General features: G+C 39.6%; 1 protein-coding gene across 1 annotated transcript in view; it reads left to right on the top strand.

Moving 5' to 3' along the window:
• Window positions 1-22,275, top strand: part of LOC134341067 (ataxin-7-like protein 3) — a 94,509-nt gene that overhangs the window by 37,967 nt on the left and 34,267 nt on the right. Inside the window, exons 5-8 of the mRNA XM_063038817.1 lie at window positions 169-191; window positions 306-351; window positions 7,134-7,165; window positions 8,231-8,233. Coding sequence (XP_062894887.1) covers window positions 169-191; window positions 306-351; window positions 7,134-7,165; window positions 8,231-8,233 — 104 coding nt within the window. The remainder of the gene's footprint in view (window positions 1-168; window positions 192-305; window positions 352-7,133; window positions 7,166-8,230; window positions 8,234-22,275) is intronic.

Here is a 22,275-nt window from a genome sequence, read left to right as displayed (position 1 = left end):
TGGTAATTCATGCTTAGCATGATTTGTTTTATGCCCTCATCACTCTTTAGTTTTTAAATTTATATATATATAGCTAATATGAATTCTCAATTGACGAAATATACTTTGCTTTAGAAATAGCTTTTGCTGTTTCAACTAAGATTTTCTTTTTTTTTCTGTTTCATCCAGCAAAGAAGAGAAAATCTGACAAGGTATGTGCCTGAATAACATTAGTTGTACTTCAAGGTGAGAGAAGGCTCCTGTTACTCGTCCTGATAACAGCCATATTTGCTGTATCTGCTTAAAGAGCTGCTTCTGTCTTTCAGAATCCTAATTCGCCGCGGAGATCCAAATCTCTAAAACATAAAAATGGTGAGCTTGTTTATTTTAAAGAATATTTGTAATGGTTAGGGTTACAAATACAATGTTTTTTCCTCTTAGAGTTACATCTTTTATGGTAACTTCTATGTTTCACATCTTCACAGAGGAATTGTACATTATATGCACCAAGAACAGTAGACAGGACAGCAAACTTTTTCATATGTGCTGCTTCCTCAGAAATGGTTTGTGGTTGTGATAGACATCTTAAAGCTGAATACTAATATAATTTCAGTCTACTTGTGTCATGCAGTAATTTGGAGAAACAAAAAATTAACTTTTATTCAATATAATGCCTTTAATTTCATAGCAATGTTGACACTATGTAATAGTTCAACTAAGCTAAAAATGTTTTGTTGATTTTCATTCGTACTCAATGTCTGAGAGTTCTCGCTAATACATCAAACAGTAATCATTAGCCATTGATGGATTCCAGATACCATTTCTCCATTACTGCAGTGTTGTGGTGAAACCTTTCATCATGCTTGTCACTTACAGCACCAGCATTTGCAGGAAAGAAGTTTAAATAGGAATTCAGAAAATAAATCTTTAGTGACATGTTGTACTTCATGGTTTTTTACGTTTGAAGAAGTATGTTGTAAATCAGCTGTCATTTAGTGCTGTGTAGTTCCTAGAAAATTTTCAACAACATCCTTGAATATATTTCATCTGATTTTCTCCGATCGCACTAGGAGTTCTTTGAATTGCCTGTCATCAATGACCTATTTAATTTGTGGACCAACAAAAATGGCTTCCATAATCTTCGCATCAGTAATTCTGGGAAGCATCTGTCTCATATCGAAATCCCTCACCTTGTTCATAGCTTTCACAAAATACTTTATAAGCCCCAGTTTTATATGAAGAGGGGGCAAAAACATTCTTGTTGGTTCTACAAGTAGCTTATGTGTCACATTTTACTGCCCTGGAGCCAACTGCTCTCAAAGTGGCCAATCCTTCATAATGTAATGAGGTTCTTTAGCACAGTTGTCCCATTCACAAATGAAACAACAGTACTTGTATCCGAGCAGCATTCGAGTAGTGACACTACTACCTTTAGATCACCACAAATGTTCAGTTGTAGTTGCTGTACAGTATGTGTTTCAACAAGATTTCTGAACTTAGGTAGTTTTATTTCATGTGTACTGCATAGCTGATTGATATTGAAGGGTGGACGTTGCCGTTATGTAGCAGAACAGTTTTCAGGCATAACACTGAAGAATCAATAAAAAGATGCAATTGTTGTGGGTCATGCCGGCAACCCAAAGCATTTCCAGGAATGTCTGGACAAGATAGAAAACTTTTCAGCTTACCTTGTGGCCAACATTTTAATTGACTTGAATGTTGAATGGACGTAACAAATATAGGTGAGTCCAAAAAAAAATGTGCATGATAGGGAAATTTCATGGTGATTTAATCATTAGCAGCCCAAAATCCATAAACACTCGAAAGTATTCAGAAAGCAAAATCTTAATTGTACAGTGAAATGGGCAAGTTGAGAACATCCCTGTTTGCACCCTAATCACCAAAATGTATTGCAGGTAAATGACAATTGTGCATTATGAAAAGCAGTATTAGCACAAATCAACTCACATAAAGTTTTAATTTACTTTTGTCATTTAAGTTATGACAAAATAAAACTAAAGCATGCATTATATACATTAGGAATTAAATTGCTGCAGCAAAGTTTCAGAAACTTTAAAATTAAACAGAGACAACAGGAATTCTGCAGATGCTGGAAATTCAAGCAACACACATCAAAGTTGCTGGTGAATGCAGCAGGCCAGGCAACATCTCTAGGAAGAGGTACAGTCGACGTTTCAGGCCAAGACCCTTTGTCAGGTCTAACTGAAGGAAGAGTCTCGGCCTGAAATGTCGACTGTACCTCTTCCTAGAGATGCTGCCTGGCCTGTTGCGTTCACCAGCAATTTTGATGTGTGTAAATTAAACAGAGATTTAGGTTTCAGCATTAGGAGAAAAAAAGAGCAATAAGACCATAAGAGTAGATTTAGGCAATTTGGCCCATCAAGTCTGTTCCGCCATTCAATCGTAGTTAATAATTTTTCCTCCTCCTCAGCCCCACTGCATTCTTTCCATAAATACACCCAACGAGCTGGCCTCCAGAGCTGCCTGTGGTTACAAATTCCACAGATTTACCACTTTCTGGCTGAAGAAATTTCTCTACATAGAAACATAGAAAATAGGTGCAGGAGTAGGCCATACAGCCCTTTGAGCCTGCACGCCATTCAGTATGATCATGGCTGATCATCCAACTCAGAACCCTGTACCTGCCTTCTCTCCATACCCCGATCCCTTTAACTACAAGGGCCATATCTAACTCCCTCTTAAATATAGCCAATGAACTGGCCTCAACTGTTTCCTGTGGCAGAGAATTCCACAGATTCACCACTCTCTGTGTGAAGAAGTTTTTCCTCATCTCAGTCCTAAAAGGCTTCTCCTTTATCCTTAAACTGTGACCCCTCATTCTGGACTTCCCCAGATCGGGAACAATCTTCCTGCATCTAGCCTGTCCAATCCCTTTAGAATTTTATATGTTTCAATAAGATCCCCCCTCAGTCTTCTAAATTCCAGCGAGTATAAGCCTAGTCGATCCAGTCTTTCATCATATGAAAGTCCTGCCAACCCAGGAATCAATCTGGTTAACCTTCTTTGTATTCCCTCTACAGCAAGAATGTCTTTCTTCAGATTAAGGGATCAAAACTGCACACAATACTCCAGGTGTGGTCTCACCAAGGCCTTGGATAACTGCACTAGTACCTCCCCGCTCCTGTACTTGAATCTTCTTGCTATGAATGCCAGCATGCCATTTCGCCTTTTTCACCGCCTGATGTACCTGCATGCCCACTTTCAATGACTGGTGTACAATGACACCCAGGTCTCGTTGCACCTCCCCTTTTCCTAATCGGCCACCATTCAGATAATAATCTGTTTTCCTGTTCTTGCCACCAAAGTGGATAACCTCACATTTATCCACATTAAATTGCATCTACAATGAATTTGCTCACTCACCTAACCTATCTAAGGCACCCTGCATCCTCTTAGCATCCTTCTCACAGCTAACACTGCAGCCTAGCTTCGTGTCATCCGCAAACTTGGTGATGCTGCATTTAATTCCCTGGTCTAAGTCATTAATATATATTGTAAACAACTGGGGTCCCAACACTGAGCCTTGCGGTACCCCACTAGTCACTGCCTGCCATTCTGAAAAGGTCCCATTTATTCCCAGTCTTTGCTTCCTGTCTGCCAACCAATTCTCTATCCACATCAATACCATACCCCCACTACTGTGTGCTTTAAAGTTTGCACACTAATCTCCTGTGTGGGACCTTGTCAAAAGCCTTTTGAAAATCCAATTATACCACATCCACTGGTTCTCCCCTATCCACTCTACTAGTTACATCCTCAAATAATTCTATGAGATTCGTCAGACATGATTTTCCTTTCACAAATCCATGCTGACTTTGTCCGATGATTTCACCACCTTCCAAATGTGCTGTTAGCACATCTTTGATAACTGACTCTAGCATTTTCCCCACCACCAATGTCAGGCTAACCGGTCTATAATTCCGCGGTTTCTCTCTCCCTCCTTTTTTAAAAAGCGGAGTTACATTAGCCATCCTCCAATTCTCAGGAACTAATCCATAATCTAAAGAGTTTTGAAAAATTATCACTAATGCATCCACTATTTCTTGGGCTACTTCCTTAAGCACTCTGGGATGCAGACCATCTGGCCCTGGGGATTTATCTGCCTTTAACCCCTTCAATTTACCTAACACCACTTCCCTACTAACATGTATTTCCCTCAGTTCCTCCATCTCACTAGACCCTCGGTCCCCTACTATTTCCAGAAGATTATTTATGTCCTCCTTAGTGAAGACAGAACCAAAGTAGTTATTCAGTTGGTTTGCCATGTCCTTGTTCCCCATGATCAATTCACCTGTTTCTGTCTGTAGGGAACCTACACTTGTCTTAACCAGTCTTTTTCTTTTCACATATCTATAAAGGCTTTTACAGTCAGTTTTTATATTCCCTACCAGCTTTCTCTCATCATCTTTTTTCCCTTTCCTAATTAAGCCCTTTGTCCTCCTCTGCTAGACTCTGAATTTCTCCCAGTCCTCAGGTGTGCCACTTTTTCTGGCTAATTTGTATGTTTCTTCTTTGGAATTGATACTATCCCTAATTTCCCTTGTCAGCCACGGGTGCACTACCTTCCCTGGTTTACTCTTTTGCCAAACTGGGATGAACAATTGTTGTAGTTCATCCATGCGATCTTTAAATGCTTGCTATTGTATATCCACTGTCAATCCTTTAAGTATCATTTGCCAGTCTATCTTAGCTAATTCACATCTCATACCTTCATCTTTGTTTTAAGTTGACACTCCCGTATCCTGAGGCTGAGCCCTCTTTTCCTAGACTCCCCCACAATGGGAAGTATCCCTTCCACATTTACTTTGTCTAGGCTTTTCAACATTTGAAAGGTTTCAGTGAGATCACCCCTCATCCTCCTGAATTCCAGCGAGTACAGATCCAGAACTATCAAACGTTGATTGTACGGTAATCCTTTCATTCCCAAAAACATCCTGTGTACCTTCTCTGAACTCTCTCCAATGCCAGCACCTTTTATTAGAAGAGGAAGCTAAAACTGTTCACAGTACTCAAGGTGAGGCCTCACCTTATAAAGCCTTAGCATTACAACCCTGTTCTTGCATTCTAGACTTCTTGAAATGAATGCAAGACATTACTTTTAAATTCCTCACCACTGACTCTACCTGCAAGTTAACTTTTAGGATGTCCTGCACAAGGATGCCCAAGTCCCTCTGCATCTCAGATATTTGGATTTCTCCCCATTTAGAAAATAGCGAGCACATTTATTTCTACTACTTAAGTGCATGACCGTGTATTTTCCGACATTGTATTTCATTTCCACTTTCTTGCCCATTCTCCTAATTTGTCTAAGTCCTTCTGCAGCCTACCTGTTTTGTCAACCCTCCCTGCCCCTCAACCAATCCTAATATCATCTGCAACCTTGGCAACAAAGCCATCCAAGTCATCTATATCATTGAAATCCCTCATAAAAAGAAGTTGTCCCAACACTGATCCCTGCGAAATATCACTGGTCACTTGCAGCCAACCAGAAAAGGAATCTTTTATTCCTACTTGCTGTCTCCTACCAATCAGACAATGCTCTAACCATGTTAGTAACTTCCATGTAATACCATGGGCTGTCAATTTGGTAGGCAGCCTTGTCAAAGACCTTCTGAAAGTGGCCAAGGAATCGTTTGATTCCTTTAGATTTATACAATTAATACCCATTTGCAGGTGAAACAATAAAGAGATGAGATTAACAGGTGGTACATACAAATACAATGACGTTTATTGATTAGAGAGAACCTTGGTTTAAGTATATTCAAATAACTAAAACCAATTTTAATCAATCTTCAATATTATCTATTGACATTGTGAACCAGCTCCCAGACTTACAACTCTTATCAACAAATGTTTTGATTAACTTTTCAAAGTAGGTGTTTGCCAATACCACGCACTGAATTTAGTCATGGGAGCCAACTAATACCTTGAAGTTTAAAGTGACCTGGCATGGTGAAATGGAAAGTTCTGGAAAAACCTGGCAGGACTGGCTGCAGCTGTGGTAAAGAAGGAGAACTAATGTTTCAGATCACTGATCCTTCATCAGACAGTGGGATGGTGTTGGTTGGTGGTAAAGATTTCTGACCCAAGAGGTCAATGCATAAAATACTAATGGAATGATAGAATTGCTAAGGTAAGACTGGACACCATTCAGTCCATTATGTTTTTATCAGAGTTTTCACTAAAATTGCTAAATTAATACATGAATAAGGTAGCCTTGGATCACTGGGACAATATTATTACCAGTGCCAGGCTGTTGTTTAATGATCACTAGTCACCATTTCACACTACTATACCCTCAGTATTAATCAACAAGCTAACCTCCTGGGCCACTGTACCTCCTTTTGCAACTGGATTCTTGACTTCCTCACTGGGAGATCACAGACTGTGTTGATCGGAAATAACATCTCGCTCACAATCAGCATTGGTGCGCCGCAAGAATGTTTGCTTAGCCAGTTGCTGTACATTTTTTATACCCATAACTGTGTGGCTAGATGCAGCTCAAAACAGTATTTATAAATTTGCCGGTGACATAACTGTTGTTGGCAGTATCTCAGATGGTGGTAGCGATATGACACAATTGTACCATTGCAGGAATGCAGCATGTACCTTGGTAACTTATTAGGTAAATTAATTGGAATATTGTACTGTTATTCATGGGAGTTATTCATATTCATGAGAAGTTACCATTTCCACAAGTTTAAAAAAAATCATTCTAGTAGTTTTCATCCATGACAGTTTACGCCCAATAGTTTGATCTCAGTAGAATGTCAGGAATGTTGAATCATTGGCTTGATGGAAAAATAGGACTTTCTTTCCCACATGTTTCCTGGTTCTATCTTATGGATGTGCCTGTGCATGAAATGGCAAGATCCTGTTCTGCCAGTGTGTGTAAGCTTATAAGACTCAATCCATAGGCTACACCAAGTGTCATGGAAACATACTGAATGATTGCTGATACTCCTGGGAATCAAGGAGTAGATTAAAAGATGAGAAGCATTTTTGTTTCAAAATATTTTCTGAACAGTATGGAATACTTCTTGGTCATCACAATAAAATCTTGAAGTGCATAAAACCTATTTGATTCCACTAGCTTTGGTTTCTTTTTGCAGGAGAGCTCAGTGGAAACTGTGATCCAATTAAGGTAATAAACCATGCTCCAGATTTTTTTGTATCATATTAATATTTGATTTAAATGCGTGTAGGAGAAATAGTCTATGAACTGACTTGCATATCAATATAAAATGCTGCCAAAGTTCTATCTTCGTGCATTAATATTTAAATCTGTATTCAATCGTAATGTTATTAAAATAGCTACCCAATGTGTAGTTGGAGCTGCTTATGTAGGACAAGGCTGCATATTTTGATGTTTAATGTTATTAGTGCTTGTGTTTTAGGACTGTCTGCTTGCCAGTGAAATTGCCATGTGGTATTGAGGTGTTCTGATTTTATTCTGTATAGCTGCAATGAACTGGGTATATTAGTCCCTGTATGGACCTTTTATACCTCTGTAATGTCATTCCTCTTTCTGCCATATTGATGTAGTTAATGTCTAGTATTGGTTTATTTTGGAATATTCAGGAAACAGTACCAGATGCTCTTAAAAATATGATGCCTTTGTGGGAAATGCCAGAAATGTCTGTAGTGAAATAAAGATGTACAGAACTAAACAATCCCATAACTAATTGAATTGATTGAAGCTCTGTGTTCCTGTCATCCTGTCCGAATAGTGATGAGCAGTTCCTTAGATAACAAGCATTAAGAGCATTACCTGGACCTACCACAAGAATGTCAGAGTTGAAGCTAGGTCATTTGACCATCTTATTCAATCAATGGTAGAACTATTCTCTCTTTCTACCGAAGGTTAATGTCAGTATAGAAACAAATCTTCAGCCAATTCAGCCAGTTGTTGATATCATTGGCTAACACTATTGGATACACAGTGGTTATGAGACCAGGGAATTTCTCAGTGACAGACTGAAGACTTGAGTTCCAAGTTTGACACTCCTATGCTCTTTTGAGCAGTCAGCTGTCAAAGATTCCAACATAACAGTAAGCATGTTTTCAAGGATGCTTTGAAAATATTTATTTTATCATTGAGATGCTTCATGGGATGGGTCTCTTTTGAACCAGGCCATCAAGCAACCCCCAGTTTAACCTAGCCTAAATCACAGGACAACTTACAATGATCAATTAACCTACTAGCTAGTATGTCTTTGGACTATGGGAGGAAACCAGAGCACCTGGCAGAAACCCAAGCAATCACAAGAAAATGCAGACTCATTATAGACAGCAGCAGGACAATCTTGAGTCATTTCCTTAATTCACTAGTAATCTCCTATTCTGACAGGGTTTGGAAAACAGTTTCTTATTTGGGAGTATATAGGGCATATAAGGAATATGAACTGCTGATTGATCAGATACAATTATATAGAAGTATGGCATTATGAAGCTTGGTAAAAATGAAGTCAGTTGGTACCCAGAGGAAAACTCCTTAGCTAAGGTCATATTTAACGCAAAGCTATAGTTGACAGAAGAGAAGTAAACAGTGGAATCTGGAGAGGAAAAAAAATCAAGCCACTGAAGGAATTCAATTCAACAGATCAGACAGCATTCATGGAGAGAAATTGAATAGCTAACATTTTGGCTTTGATGGCTTTTTATTTGAATTTGGTTGTTGGAAATCAATTAACAGCCCCCATGACATCACATCAGCAGTTGATCGCAACCTACCATATGCATGGAGCAATAAAGTCTTGAAGTAGATCCTCTGATCCAACTCATTTATACTGACCAAAATCCTCATTTAAGCAAGTGTGCACACTTCTGTCCTGTAATCCTTGAACCCCTTTCTGGACTCTGTACATTAGAGCCATAGAGCATTACAGCAGAGAAATAAGCCCTTTGGCCCATTTAGTCTATTCCAAACTGTTATTCCGGAACATCTTTGTAAATTTTCTCTGTACTCTTCCAATCTTTTTGATGTTTTTCTTGTTGGTAGGTGACCTTGAGATGACAGACCCACCATGACTTGGATCAGAATCAGTGTAGTCATAAAGCACTAAAACACGCCCATTCACATACCTTGTCTGCACTGACCACTAAACAGCCATTTACATTTGTCCTGGCTTATTGTACCCATGATTCCATCAGATTTATCCAGAATCTATCACTCACCCAATCAGTAGATAAATTTATAGTGACCAATTAACATCAACCAGATTATTGGTATATAGAAAGAAACTACAGAATGAACCTTTATTGAGCCCAATAAGACTGTCTTTTTAATATATCTATTACTATTTTTAAAAATTCTTCTTCACAATAATCCAATTAAATAACTCAGAATATTCTCAAGAGGAGGTTGATGAAGTTGTTCTGTGCTCGGTGTCAGGTGTCAGAATTCCTGGAGACTCTCGGCCTCCCGGACGGCCACATTTGCGCCAGGTGCGTCAAGCTGCAGCTCCTTAGGGACCTTATTAGGGAAGTGGAGATGCAGCTCCATGACCTTTGTCTGGTCAGGGAGAGTGAGGAGGTGATAGAGAGGAGCTATAGGCAAGTAGTCACAGCAGGGCCTGGGGAGACAGATAACTGGGTAACAGTCAGGTGAGGGAAGGGCAGGAGTCAGAGGCTAGAGAGCACCCCTATGGCTGCACCCTTGCCAATAAATACTCCTGCTTAAGTACTGTTGGGGGGGAATGGGCTACCTGGGGGAAGCAAAAGTGGCCGTGCCTCTGGCACAGAGTCTGGCCCTGTGGCTTAGGAGGGTAGGGAAAGGAAGAGGATGGCAGCAGTGATAGGGGACTCTATAGTTAGGGGGTCAGACAGGCGATTCTGTGGATGCAGGAAGGAAGCATGGATGGTTCCCAGGTGCCAGGGTCCGGATTGGTACCAACAACAGGCAGAAGAAGGTCCTGAAAGCATACTACAGAGAGTTAGGAAGGAAGTTGAGGAGCAGGACCGCAAAGGTAGTCATTTCGGGATTACTGCCTGTACCATGTGACAGTGAGTATAGCAATAGAGTGAGGTGGAGGATAAATGCGTGGTGGAGGGATTGGAGCAGGGGGCAGGGATTCTGTTTTCTGGATCTTTGGGACCTCTTTTGGGGCAGAAGTGAACTGTACAAAAAGGACGGTTGCAATTGTTCAATATCCTGGCGGGGAGGTTTGCTAAGGCTATTAGGGAGAGTTTAAACTAGGATTGCTGGGGGTGGAGGAGGGGTAGGTGGCAACCAAACTGAAGAGGCGGAGGAAGAGGTGGTTGGCTCACAAATAGAGAAGGCTTGGAGATAGTATGACAGGGAGGATAGGCGGGTGATTGAGAAGGGACGTGCTCAGACCAACGGTTTGAGATCTGTCTGATTTAATGCAAGGAGTATTATGAACAAAGCGGATGAGCTTAGACCATGGTTCAGTACTTGGAGCAATGATGTTGTGGCCATAACAGAGACTTGGATGGCTCGGGGGCAGGAATGGCTACCTCGAGTGTCAGGCTTTAGATGTTTCAGAAAGGACAGGGACGGAGGCAAAAGAGGAGGGAGCGTGGCACTGTTGATTGGAGATAGTGTCACGGCTACAGTAAAAGAGGAATTCATGGAGGGATTGTCTACGGAGTCTCTGTGGGTGGAAGTTAGGAACAGGAAATGGTCAATAACTCTACTGGGTGTTTTTAATAGACCACCCGATAGTAACAGGGACCCGATAGTCAGGTCCTGACGAAGGGTCTCGGCCTGAAACGTCGACTGCGCCTCTTCCTATAGATGCTGCCTGGCCTGCTGCGTTCACCAGCAACTTTGATGTGTGTTACAGTAATACTAACAGCGTTGTCGTTATGGGAAATTTTAATTTCCCAAATATCGACTGGCATGTCCCTAGAGTAAGGGGTTTAAATGGGTTGGAGTTTGCTAGGTGTGTTCAAGAAGGTTTCTTGACACAATATGTAGTTAAGCGTACAAGAGGAGAGGCTGTACTTGATCTGGCATTGGGAAGTAAACCTGGTCAGGTATCATCTCTCAGTGGGAGAGTATTTTGGAGATAGTGATCACAGTTTACCTCCTTTACCATAGCATTGGAGAGGGATAGGAACGGACAAGTTAGGAAAGCATTTAATTGAAGTAAGGGGAAATATGAAGCTATCAGGCAGGAACTTGGAAGCCTAAATTGGGAACAGATGTTCTCAGGGAAATGTACGGAAGAAATGTGGCAAATGTTCAGGGGATATTTGCGTGGAGTTCTGCATAGGTATGTTCCAGTAAGATAGGGAAAGGGTGGTAGGGTACAGGAACTGTGGTGTACAAAGGCTGTTGTAAATCTAGTCAAGAAGAAGAGCTTACGAAAGGTTCAAAAAACTAGGTAATGATAGAGATCTAGAAGATTATAAAGCTAGCAGGAAAGAGCTTATGAAAGAAATTAGGAGACTCAGAAGGGGCCAAGAAAGGGCCTTGGCGGACAGGATTAGGGAAAACCCCAAGGTATTCTACAAGTATGTGAAGAGCAAGAGGATAAGATATGAGAGAATAGGACCAATCAAGTGTGACAGTGAAAAAAGTGTGTATTGAACCGGAGGAGATAACAGAGGTACTTAATGAGTACTTTGCTTCAGTATTCACTACATAAAAGTATCTTGGTGATTATAGGGATGACTTGCAGCAGACTGAAAAGCTTAAGCATGTAGATATTAAGAAAGAGGATGTGCTGGAGCTTTTGGAAAGCATCAAGTTGGATACATCACCGGGACTGGATGAGATGTACCCCAGGCTACTGAGGGAGACGAAGGAAGAGATTGCTGTGCTTCAGGCAATGATCTCTGCATCAGCAATGGGGTCGGAAGAGGTTCCAGAGGATTGAGGATTGAGGATGTTGTTCCCTTATTCAAGACAGGGAGTAGAGATAGCCCAGGAAATTATAGATCAGTGAGTCTTACTTCAGTGGTTGATAAGTTGATGGAGAAGATCCTGAGAGGCAGGATATATGAACATTTGGAGAGGCATAATATGATTGGGAATAGTCAGTATGGCTTTGTGAAAGGCAGCTCTTGCCTTAGGAACCTGATTGGATTTTTTAAGGATGTGACTAAACACGTTGATGAAGGTAGAGCAGTAAATGCAGTGTATATAGATTTCAGCAAGGTACCCCATGCAAGGCTTATTGAGAGAGTAAGGAGGCATGGGATCCAAGGGGACATTACTTTGTGGATCCAGAAGGAAAGAAGTGGTTGTAGACAGGTCATATTCTACATGGAGGTGGGTGACCAGTGGTGTGCCTCCTGGATCTGTTCTGGGACCCCTACTGTTCGTGATTTTTATAAATGACCTGGATGAAGAATTGAAGGGATTGTTTAGTAAATTTGCCGATGATGCAAAGGTTGGAGGTGTTGTGGGTAGTGTGGAGGGCTGTCAGAGGTTACAGTGGGACATTGATAGGATGCAAAACTTGGCTGAGAAGTTGCATCTGGAGTTCAACCCAGATAAGTGTGAGGTGGTTCATTATGGTAGGTCAAATACAATGGCAGAATATAGTATTAATGATAAGACTCTTGGCAGTGTGGAGGATCAGATGGATCTTGAGGTCCGAGTCTATAGGATACTCAAAGCTGCTGCGCAGGTTGACTCTGTGGTTAAGAAAGCATACGGTGCATTGGCCTTCATCAATCGTGGGATTGAATTTAGGAGCCGAGAGGTAATGTTGCAGCTATATAGGACCCTGGTCAGATCCCACTTGGAGTACTATGCTCAGTTCTGGTCACCTCACTACAGGAAGGATGTGGAAACCATAGAAAGGGTGCAAAGGTGATTTACAATGATGTTGCCTGAATTGGGGAATATGCCTTATGAGAACAGGTTGAGTGAACTCGGGCTTTTCCTTGGAGCGAAGGAGGATGAGAGGTGACCTGATAGAGGTGTATAAGATACATTGATCGTGTGGATAGTCAAAGGCTTTTTCCCAGGGCTAAAATGGCTATCACGAGAGGGCACAGTTTTAAGGTGCTTGGAAGTAGGTACAGAGGAGATGTCAGGGATGAGTTTTTTACTCGGAGAGTGGTGAGTGCATGGAATGGGCTGCTGGCAATGGTGTTGTTAAGGGACTGTATTGTGCTGAAGGTTTTCTGTGTTTCTAAGAAGTAGTGCAACAAGAGTTTACTTAACGCAAGCAATTTTGTGGCTACGTGTACAATATATGCAGCTCATCTTAAATATCTTTCTGATCTTGCTCTCTTGTTACTTAAGTACTTAAGCTGACCCATCACAATTCATTCACTTGTTACTGATAGGTAGAAAGGAGATAAAGGTAAATGTTATTTAGCACACTGTGAAGTGTAAGCTGAAGGATGCATGCATTAGAGTTCATAGAGTCATAGGAAACTACAGTGCAGGAATGGTTCATCCAGCCCATCTAGTCCATACCAAGCTATTAATCTGCGGAGTCCCATTGACCTGCAGCTGGACCATTCGATTCATGTAATTATCCAAATTACTCTTAAACGATGAAATCAAGCTCAGTTCCATTGGCAGCACATTCCACACTCTCTCCACCCACTGAGTGAAAGTGTTTTTCCTTATGTTCCCTTTAAACTTTTCACCCTAACCCATGACCTAACTTCCTTACCATTTACCCTATCTATACCCCTCAAAATTTTGTACACTTCTATCAAATCTCCCTTCATTACCTATGCTCTAGGAAATAAGGCCCTAATCTATTTAACCCTTCACTATAATTCAGGTCCTCAAGTCCCTGCAATGTCCTTGTAAATTTTCTCTTTACTCTTTAAATGTTATTGATAGCTTTCCGGTGGACACAGTTCTCCAAATCAGGCCTCACAAATGTGATATACAATTTTAATATAATCTCCCTCCTCCTATATTCAGTACTTTATGAAAGTCAATTTTTCAGAAGCTCTGTTTATGACCATATCTATTGTGATGCCACATCCAGGCTATTAAGGATCTATATTCCCAGATCCCTCTGTTCTACTACTTTCTCAGTGTGGTGCTATTCACTGTGTAAGTCTTACCCTGGTTTATCCTCCCACAATGCAACACCTCACCCTTGTCTGCATTAAATTCCATCTGCCATTGTTCCAGCTGATCCAGATCCTGTTGCAAGGAATGATAACCATTCAGACTACACCACCAATCTTGGTGTCAACACAAATTTGCTAATCTAGTTTATTTTATCATTATCTAGATTGTTGATATAGGTAGTACGCAAAAATGGACCCAGCGGTCTCTGCTGCACACCACTAGTCACAGGTCTCTAATCAGGGAGGTAACCATCTACTACCACTCTCCAAGTTCTTCAGTGAAACAAATGCCGACTTCATTCTGCTGCCTCATCCTGAATGCCAAGTGACTGAACTTTCTTAACCATCCGCCGATGCAGGACCTTGTCAGAAGCATAGCTAAAGTCGATGTAAACAATATACATTGCCTTTCTTTCATCTACTTTCCTGTTAACAATCTCAAAAAATTCTTTAAGAACTCTATAAGATAAGCTATAAAATAAGATCCATATATAAAGCCATGTTGACTATCTCTAAATAGGTTCTGTCTATCCAGATAGATTACTTGGAGTACCTTCTTTTAAATTGCCCACTAATGACAACAAATTTCACCATCCAATAATTTCCCAGATTATTACTAGAGCCTTTCTTAAACAGCTGAACAACATTAGCAATTCTCCAGTCCTCCAGCATCTGACACATGGGTAATTTTTTTTTTAAATACCTTGGCTAGGTCTCCTGAAATTTCTACACTAACCTACAAGGTCAGAGGTCAATTTATTGGACCTGGGTGTTTATCCATCTGATTTTTTTCTCAATACAGCAAGCAACTCCTCTGCAATCCTTATACGATCATGACCTCACTGCTATTTCACCTCTCTTATGTAGACTCGCTGGCCATTTCTTGAATAAATACAGATGTAAAAAATCCATTTAAAATCTTCCCCAACTCTTTCAGCTGCATATACAGGTGATCACACTGAATTCAGGAGGACCTATTTAGTTCTTTGCTCTCCTTTTGCTCTTAATATATAATTAGAAGCCCTTGGAATTCTCCTTCACCTAGACCAGGGATGGCCAATCTATGGCGCATGCACCAAAAGTGGTGCATTGGATGATTAGAAGTGGCGCATTGCACCCCAGTGTTAATAATAAAAAAGTAAGCCTACTCATGCAAAAGGAATTAACCAAAAACTGATTTGTAGAAAAAAAAATCTGTTACAGGAATTCAAGTAGCTTAGAGCTAGAAATGGGTTTTACTGAGAATAAATCTAAAACTTAAGCAACTATTTTTAGCGATTTTACTATTTCGTGCACACCTTTTGGCGAAATGTTATCTTCTTTCACATTAATCTGTTTTCAATTTTAAAAAATGTTCAATGAGTCAAACTAGGAAAGAAGGACTTTTGTTCTGCAGTCGTTCCATAACTGTTCAATACACATTTGATGCTTGTTTGATCCTGAGGCGCCAGGCGTCTGCACCAGTGGTGTGTTGCAGGTTTTTGCCAGTCAGTTTACAATTGACACTCGTGCACTACGGAGTTGTGCTTTGTTCGTCCTTGTGAACCTTTGCAGTTTGTATTTTTTCCAAAATTAAGCCTCGTTTTTACATTCAGTTACCCATCACAGTGCAAAAGAAAATGAGCAAAAGTAAAGCGGGAAGTGATAGTAAGTGTGAATTCAATGAACAGAGGGAAAATGAGTTCTTATTTATAGTGGGTCCATCAGGAAAACCGTTGTACATTGTTTGTGAAAACACTTTCTCACATAATAGAAGACATGATCTTAATAGACACTATAAAACACAACATCAGACTGAAATAGAAGGAAAACTGAAGCTAGTACTTGGGTCTGAGTTACGGAAAGTATATGTAATTAAGAAATAGGAAGAAATCAAAAGAAGATGAAATATATTTGTTAAAGTCTCATAAAGGTAAGTGATGTTTATCTTGTTTTTATATTAAATCAATATATCATGTAAAATGCTAAATATGTTTATATTAACATTTTTACAAGAATTGAAATGGGGGTACAAGAGTTGTATGGAGCATCTGAACTCGTGCATGAAAAAATTGATGCGTGGAGTGTAAATGGTTGGCCACCCCTGACCTAGAGGAATCTCATGTCTTCTTTTTATCCTGATTTTCCTCTCAAGTGCTTTTTTGCATTTCTTGTATTCTTCAAGTACTTTATTTATTTCTTGCCCTTATAACTGTTATAAACCTCCTACTTCTTCTTAATCAGGGCTTCAATATTTCTTGAAAACCTGATTTCCCTAAATTTGTTGGTCTTCATTTCTTTCAGTACCATACAAATGCTGTACTTTCAAAATTTCACGTTTGAAAGCCTCCCATTTCCCACGCATGCCTTCACCAGAAAACAGCCTATCCCAATTCAGCTTATTAGATCTTTTCTGATGCTATCTCAATTTTCTCTCTCAAAATTAGAATCTCAATCCCTCATAATACTTACCTTGAAACTAATGGTATTATGATCCTTAGTTGTAAAGTGTTCCCCGTATACAAACTTATGTCACCTGCTCTATCTCGTTCCCTAACAGAATATCCAGTATCGCACTCTTTGTGGTTGGGACCTTTATATATTGATTATGGAAACTTTACTGAACATATTTGACAACCTGTCCCATCCTTTTATAGTATAGGAGTCCCAATCAATACCTGGAAAGTTAAAATTACCTTCTATCATTATCTTACTTTCTTGCAATCTCTCTTTAAATCTGCATCCCTAATCCTGCTATTCATTTGTTTATAAATTAAACCGATTGACATGGTCATCCCTTTCATATTCCTCAGTTGCACCCTTATAGTTTTTAATCGGTGAAGTTTCCAGTCTGTCCTGTCTGAGCTCTGCTGTGACATTTTCCCCAGCTAGTGATTCCACCCCTCTCCTTTAATCTGTCCTATTCTATCATAGCTAACCAATGTTTCTAGTGAATATTAAGTCACAAATCTTGACCCTTCTACAACCAAATCTCACTAATTGCTACAAAATCATAATTCTATTTGATGATCCATGCTCTAAACTCATCCAACTTACATACCATAATACTTACATTGATAAAGACACAACCCAGAACATTATTCACATCATGTTCAATTTTTTCAATTCCTGACCCCTGCGAGCCTAGTTTAAATCCCCAGAGCAGTAATAGTAAACCCACCTGCAAGGATCTTTGGGTGCAACCTGCTCCATCTGTACAGATATTACCTTCCCTGGATGTGAGTCCAACAATCCAAACAAAGAAGTCCTCCTTCTGCATTGTTTCCTTAGCTATATGTTAAACTGTATATTAACTTTCTGTTTCTGGCCAAATTAACACTTTAACAGCTGGAAAAATGGGCTGAAAAACAGCAGATGGAATTTAATGCAGATAAGTGTGAGGTTTTGACTGCAGTGTGACCAACCAGAATAGGTCTTACACCGTGAACAGTAGAGTACTGAGGAGTGTGGTAGAATAGTGATCTGGAAATACAAGTCCATTATTCTTTGAAAGTAGCGTCAGAGCTAGGTAAGAATCATAAAGAAAGCTTTTGGCACCTTGGCCTTTATAAATCATTGTATAGAGTAAAGATGGAATGGGGCACTGGTGAGGCCTAATTTGGAGTATTGTGTACAGGAAAGAAAAGATGTAAATAAGGTTGAAGGATTACAGAGAACACTTACAAAGATATTGCTGAGTCTGGAGGACCTGAGTTGTAAGGGAAGGCTGAATAGGTAGGGTTGTATTCTTTAGAAGATTGATAAGAGATTTGATAAAAGTATACAAAGTCTGAGGGGTATAAATAGGGTAAATGCAAGCTGGCTTTTTCCACTGAGATTGGGTTGGACTACAACTAGAGGTCATGAGTTGAGAGTGAAAGGTGAAAAGTTTAAGGGGAGCATGAGAGGAAACTGCTAAACACAGGGTAGTAAGAGTGTGGAATAAGCCAAAGCCTCAAACTCAACTATAACCCTGGTAATTTCACACATAGCCTCTCCCATAAAGGGTACTTTGCATAAACATAACTATTTTTTTAACCCATGACAAATGTGTAACTAACTATTCCATGATTTCTGGTTCACAGAATGACACAACTCACCCTGCTTGTTTTTACAAATCTCACTCCCATTGTACACAACAGTTCCTCATAACTTCAGGCATGGAAATTATCCCAACTGATCCCACTCACTGTACACCCTGTCTATGCCCTTCAAGATTTATATACCTTCATAAGGTCACCCTAAGTCTGTTAAGTTCTAAGGAATAAAGCTTGCCTAATCTCTTAGTATAACTTAAGACCTTGAGACTTTGTAATACTCATAAAAATGTGTTTTACGTTCTTTCTAGCTTAATGATATCTTTCTTATTGAAGACTAATCAAACCTAATACAATACTATGGATATAACCTCACCAGCGTCCTATATAGCTTTAGCATTTAATCCCAACTCCTATTCACCATGACCTGATTGCTTCACCTAGTTTATCAATGACATTTTTATATATCAAATGCTCTTTGACGATTTATGATACTCTACCCAGTAGCACTGTACTGATACCTATAAAGAACACTGTAGTTGCTTAGGAAGGCAGATAAATAGTATCAAAAATGATTAGAAGTTAGAAATAGTTGTTTAGCTTGTCAATGTCACAGTAATTCTGTACAGATATTTGAAGGATGATTGGGAATTGAACCTCTTCTTACTTATGTGGAGGTGACACTGAAGATACTGGCTATATTTTATCTGCAGCTAGGAAGATCATCAGTAAATCAAAAATAGGTGATACAGAATTGCTTTATTTTAATTGGTTAGGATACTGCAGAGCTTTGATAGCACCCAGTTCAGGAGGTTAGTACTTCCAGTCAAGATTATGCCACTGTACAACTCTCTCTTTATCAATATCTTCCAGATAGCTCACGAAAATGTCTCTTTTTTTTACCTCTTTTATATCTGTATTTTACCTTAAATGTGTTTCTGGGACTTAGAACCTATGAGTTACAGTTTGGAGATTGTTTGAGTGACCCGGTGCTCTGTTGTCTCTGAGAAGATTCTGGGAAGTGAGAGTGTACTTGGATGGTCTCGATGCAAAGAAACTTTGACACAGGTCACGAGCTGATGCTTGACTTACTAGCTAAAGCATCCATTAATCGCCAATTAAAGCATCAAAGCAGGTTGAGTCATCAAGGTGAATACGAAATCAAGTGAGAGTTCAGCGCCAACAGCCTTCCTTTTGGTAGCTGTCAAAGAAGGAGTCTATGAGCAGCCTACCACTATGTGGCCCTCTCTGGCAGGCGAGTAGGCATCTGCAATCGTGAGGTGTCCCTCTCTTTTGATGGATGTCAATGAGATTGTAGGATGGTATTGTGGTTCTGCATTTATGGACTGGACTATTGCATTTACAATCTGGACTTCTTCAGACTTCCAGTTTTTATAATCTTTTTTTATCATCTGTTCCTTTTCTGTTCTATTGAGCGAGCAGAGGGAATGTTCAGGAGTCAAGTGTCCTTTTGTGCTCTGTTAGTTATCTGTGTAGCCAAGGGGTTGTGAGGGTCAATGTTCTTGTACTACTTTTTGTGGGGGAAGCTCTTTTGGGGTTGTTGATCAGGATGCTGCTTTTTTTATACAGGGGTGTTTCTCGCTGAATGTCTTTAATGTTATTTCTTTGTTTTATGGTTATCTGGAGAAGACAAATTTCAGAGTTGCATATAGATACATATTTTTATAATAAATGGATCTTTAAACCCTGGTGCAGGCCATCATCCCCAATAATGACGCCCTGTTTACATTTAGCCATCTCAAGTATGCAGATCACATCGATCACATGTCGGACAGCAAATTCCCAAAACAGTTGCTCTATTCTGTGCAGTATACAAATAGAGAATAACGTATGGACAGAGGAAAAGATGGATCTGCTTATAGTCTCCTTTAAAAAACTGCAAGATCTCAGTTAACTCCTGGAGATTGCCCGTCTACAGCTACTCCAAGTAGAAGAGGAACATTTGAGTTGGCACACCTGAAACCTTGAGTCCGTGTACTATGAGATGAGGGAAATCCAGTGTTTTGTGCCAAATTCACATGCTGTTAGATATATCAAAGGAAAGTGTTGAAAGGTATATTTAAATGTCATATAATTAATTGCAAAGGTAAAATACAAGAAATAAACAGTTTATACATGGACTTTCTATCCTGACAGATGCCCATGCCCTTTGAATCCAAAACTTAATATTCCTTATTACTGTGGTATTGGCCTTGATTTCTCATTCTGCTCCAGAATTTGATAAGGCATTACATACCAAGTCATTTACTTACATTATTTCCCCAATGGGTCTGTTTTACTTTATCATTCCAGTCCAGGTATGACCCATGTTAGTTATTTTTATGTATTACAGATAGACTCTTAATTGCCATAACGTCATCTACCATTACTGGCTCCAGTTGTTTACCATCTTAATTTTTGATTCTGGGTTAATCAGCTGCAGAAGAATATGGAGTTGATGCTCATGATAATTCATACAAAGACTTCACTAACAATATGGATCTGATGATCTCGTGGCTCCAATCTTTAACACACAGATATTCTATCTATTTGTTAACCTGGGCCTCAAATTTTCCCATTTACCTTAGGAACAGTCCAATCTACTGCCTGCTGCTTTCTTGTCAATTTATTACTGTGAAGACCTAGCAGGCTTAGTGTAGTGAGCTGACTTCCTAATTTATGACTGCTTCTTATTGAAGCTAAGAAGGTGTTATAGAGGTTTATTTTCCTTTGCCTCATGCCAGTCGGGTTCCATTTGTAGTTACAGGAGACATAAATGAGTTCTAGAATATGAAGCACTACAAAAGGCACTAAGGAAACCCAGCGGGTCAGTCAGCATCTATGGAAGAAACTAGACGTTTGACATGTTGAATCTTGATCCGAAACATTGACTCTCCATATCCCTTCCGTGAATGCTGCCTGTGCTCTTGAGTTCCTCTAGTGCCTTTTGTGTCGTTCCAGTTATATTTATTTAATATATAGTCTAATTACTTATGTATTTCTTAATATTCTTAGAGACTTTCACAGACTCCCAGACCAGTCATCTCTAGGCAATCATTAAAACTGAGCCCATTGTCCATGTTTCTGTTCTGTGATGGAAGTTTTAATCCTCTGACTGCCACAAGTATAAATGATGAAATAAACGGGGTAAATACTCTGCCAGCCATTTCCATCAGCCATTCTGTCTCATCTTTGGTAGCTAGTTTTTCCATATTGTTGTCAGCAGAAATCTCAAAACCTGTGGAACTGGGGAGGAAACAGATGATCCTTGGTTCTAAAGGACTGCCTAAGAAGGAGGTTTGAAACTCATCGAAATCTACCTATAAATCCTTAGGTGCTTATTTCAAAGCAGGAAGTAGGTTCAATTCAGAAAGAATTCATCTAACGGAATCGGTAAGCACCTAGCAGAGGATCCTTGACCCTGTGTAGGAAGACCTTCAGAAATTACATTATCAGTTTTGAAAGAGCAACAGTATTATTGCCAGAAGTCTGATTCTGGTCAAGAATAGCTGGGCTGGGATTTTGTACAGCTTAACAAAGCTACTGTGTGCTAAGAAATGTTAAAATGTAATCATTTATCAGTAACATGGTATGAAAAGAGATGCAGAATCCACAACATGGAAGGAGGTCATTTGATGCTAGATTCTTTATTATGCTAAGCACCCGGTTATAATTGTCTAGATCCTTCTATATATGAAACGATGGTAGAAGCAAATCTTCCTGAGGCTGAGCAGCATAATTTCCTGCATTAGCATTAACTGGTCCAATAGGAAAAGCTCACTGAGGATTTGTAAAACAGACATGGTCCTGAGATTCACTATTGAAGTCTATGGATTTTCTTTGATAAAGGTTGAAAATGGTCAGTATATAATAATTAAGGATCTGTATTTGCTGTAGATTTGATAGTTTTGAGAGAAAATTGAGGATGGGGCTGTGCATTCCACGCATGCTTGTGTTTCTTTACATGTATGTATCAACACAAGTTTTTGGCTCATCGTTCCTGAACTTAATCTGAATGGTTAGGATATGCTCCCTTCACTTTGACTCTTTTCTATCAAATCTCATGATGGTGTTTGGAACTATATGAAATCTGAAACTTAAATTGTAACATGAAAGAATCTGTTTGCTTAGGAACCTAAAGCATTACCTCTTGCTCCATCTCTGCAGCTTTAACCTCTAACGTAGCTCCTAAAACCACATTCTTATTTCTAGTAATGTC

Source organism: Mobula hypostoma, chromosome Y (genome assembly GCF_963921235.1).
Source record: "Mobula hypostoma chromosome Y, sMobHyp1.1, whole genome shotgun sequence".
In the NCBI taxonomy this organism is placed as follows: domain Eukaryota; kingdom Metazoa; phylum Chordata; class Chondrichthyes; order Myliobatiformes; family Myliobatidae; genus Mobula; species Mobula hypostoma.
This window is presented reverse-complemented; position numbering and strand designations above follow the sequence as displayed.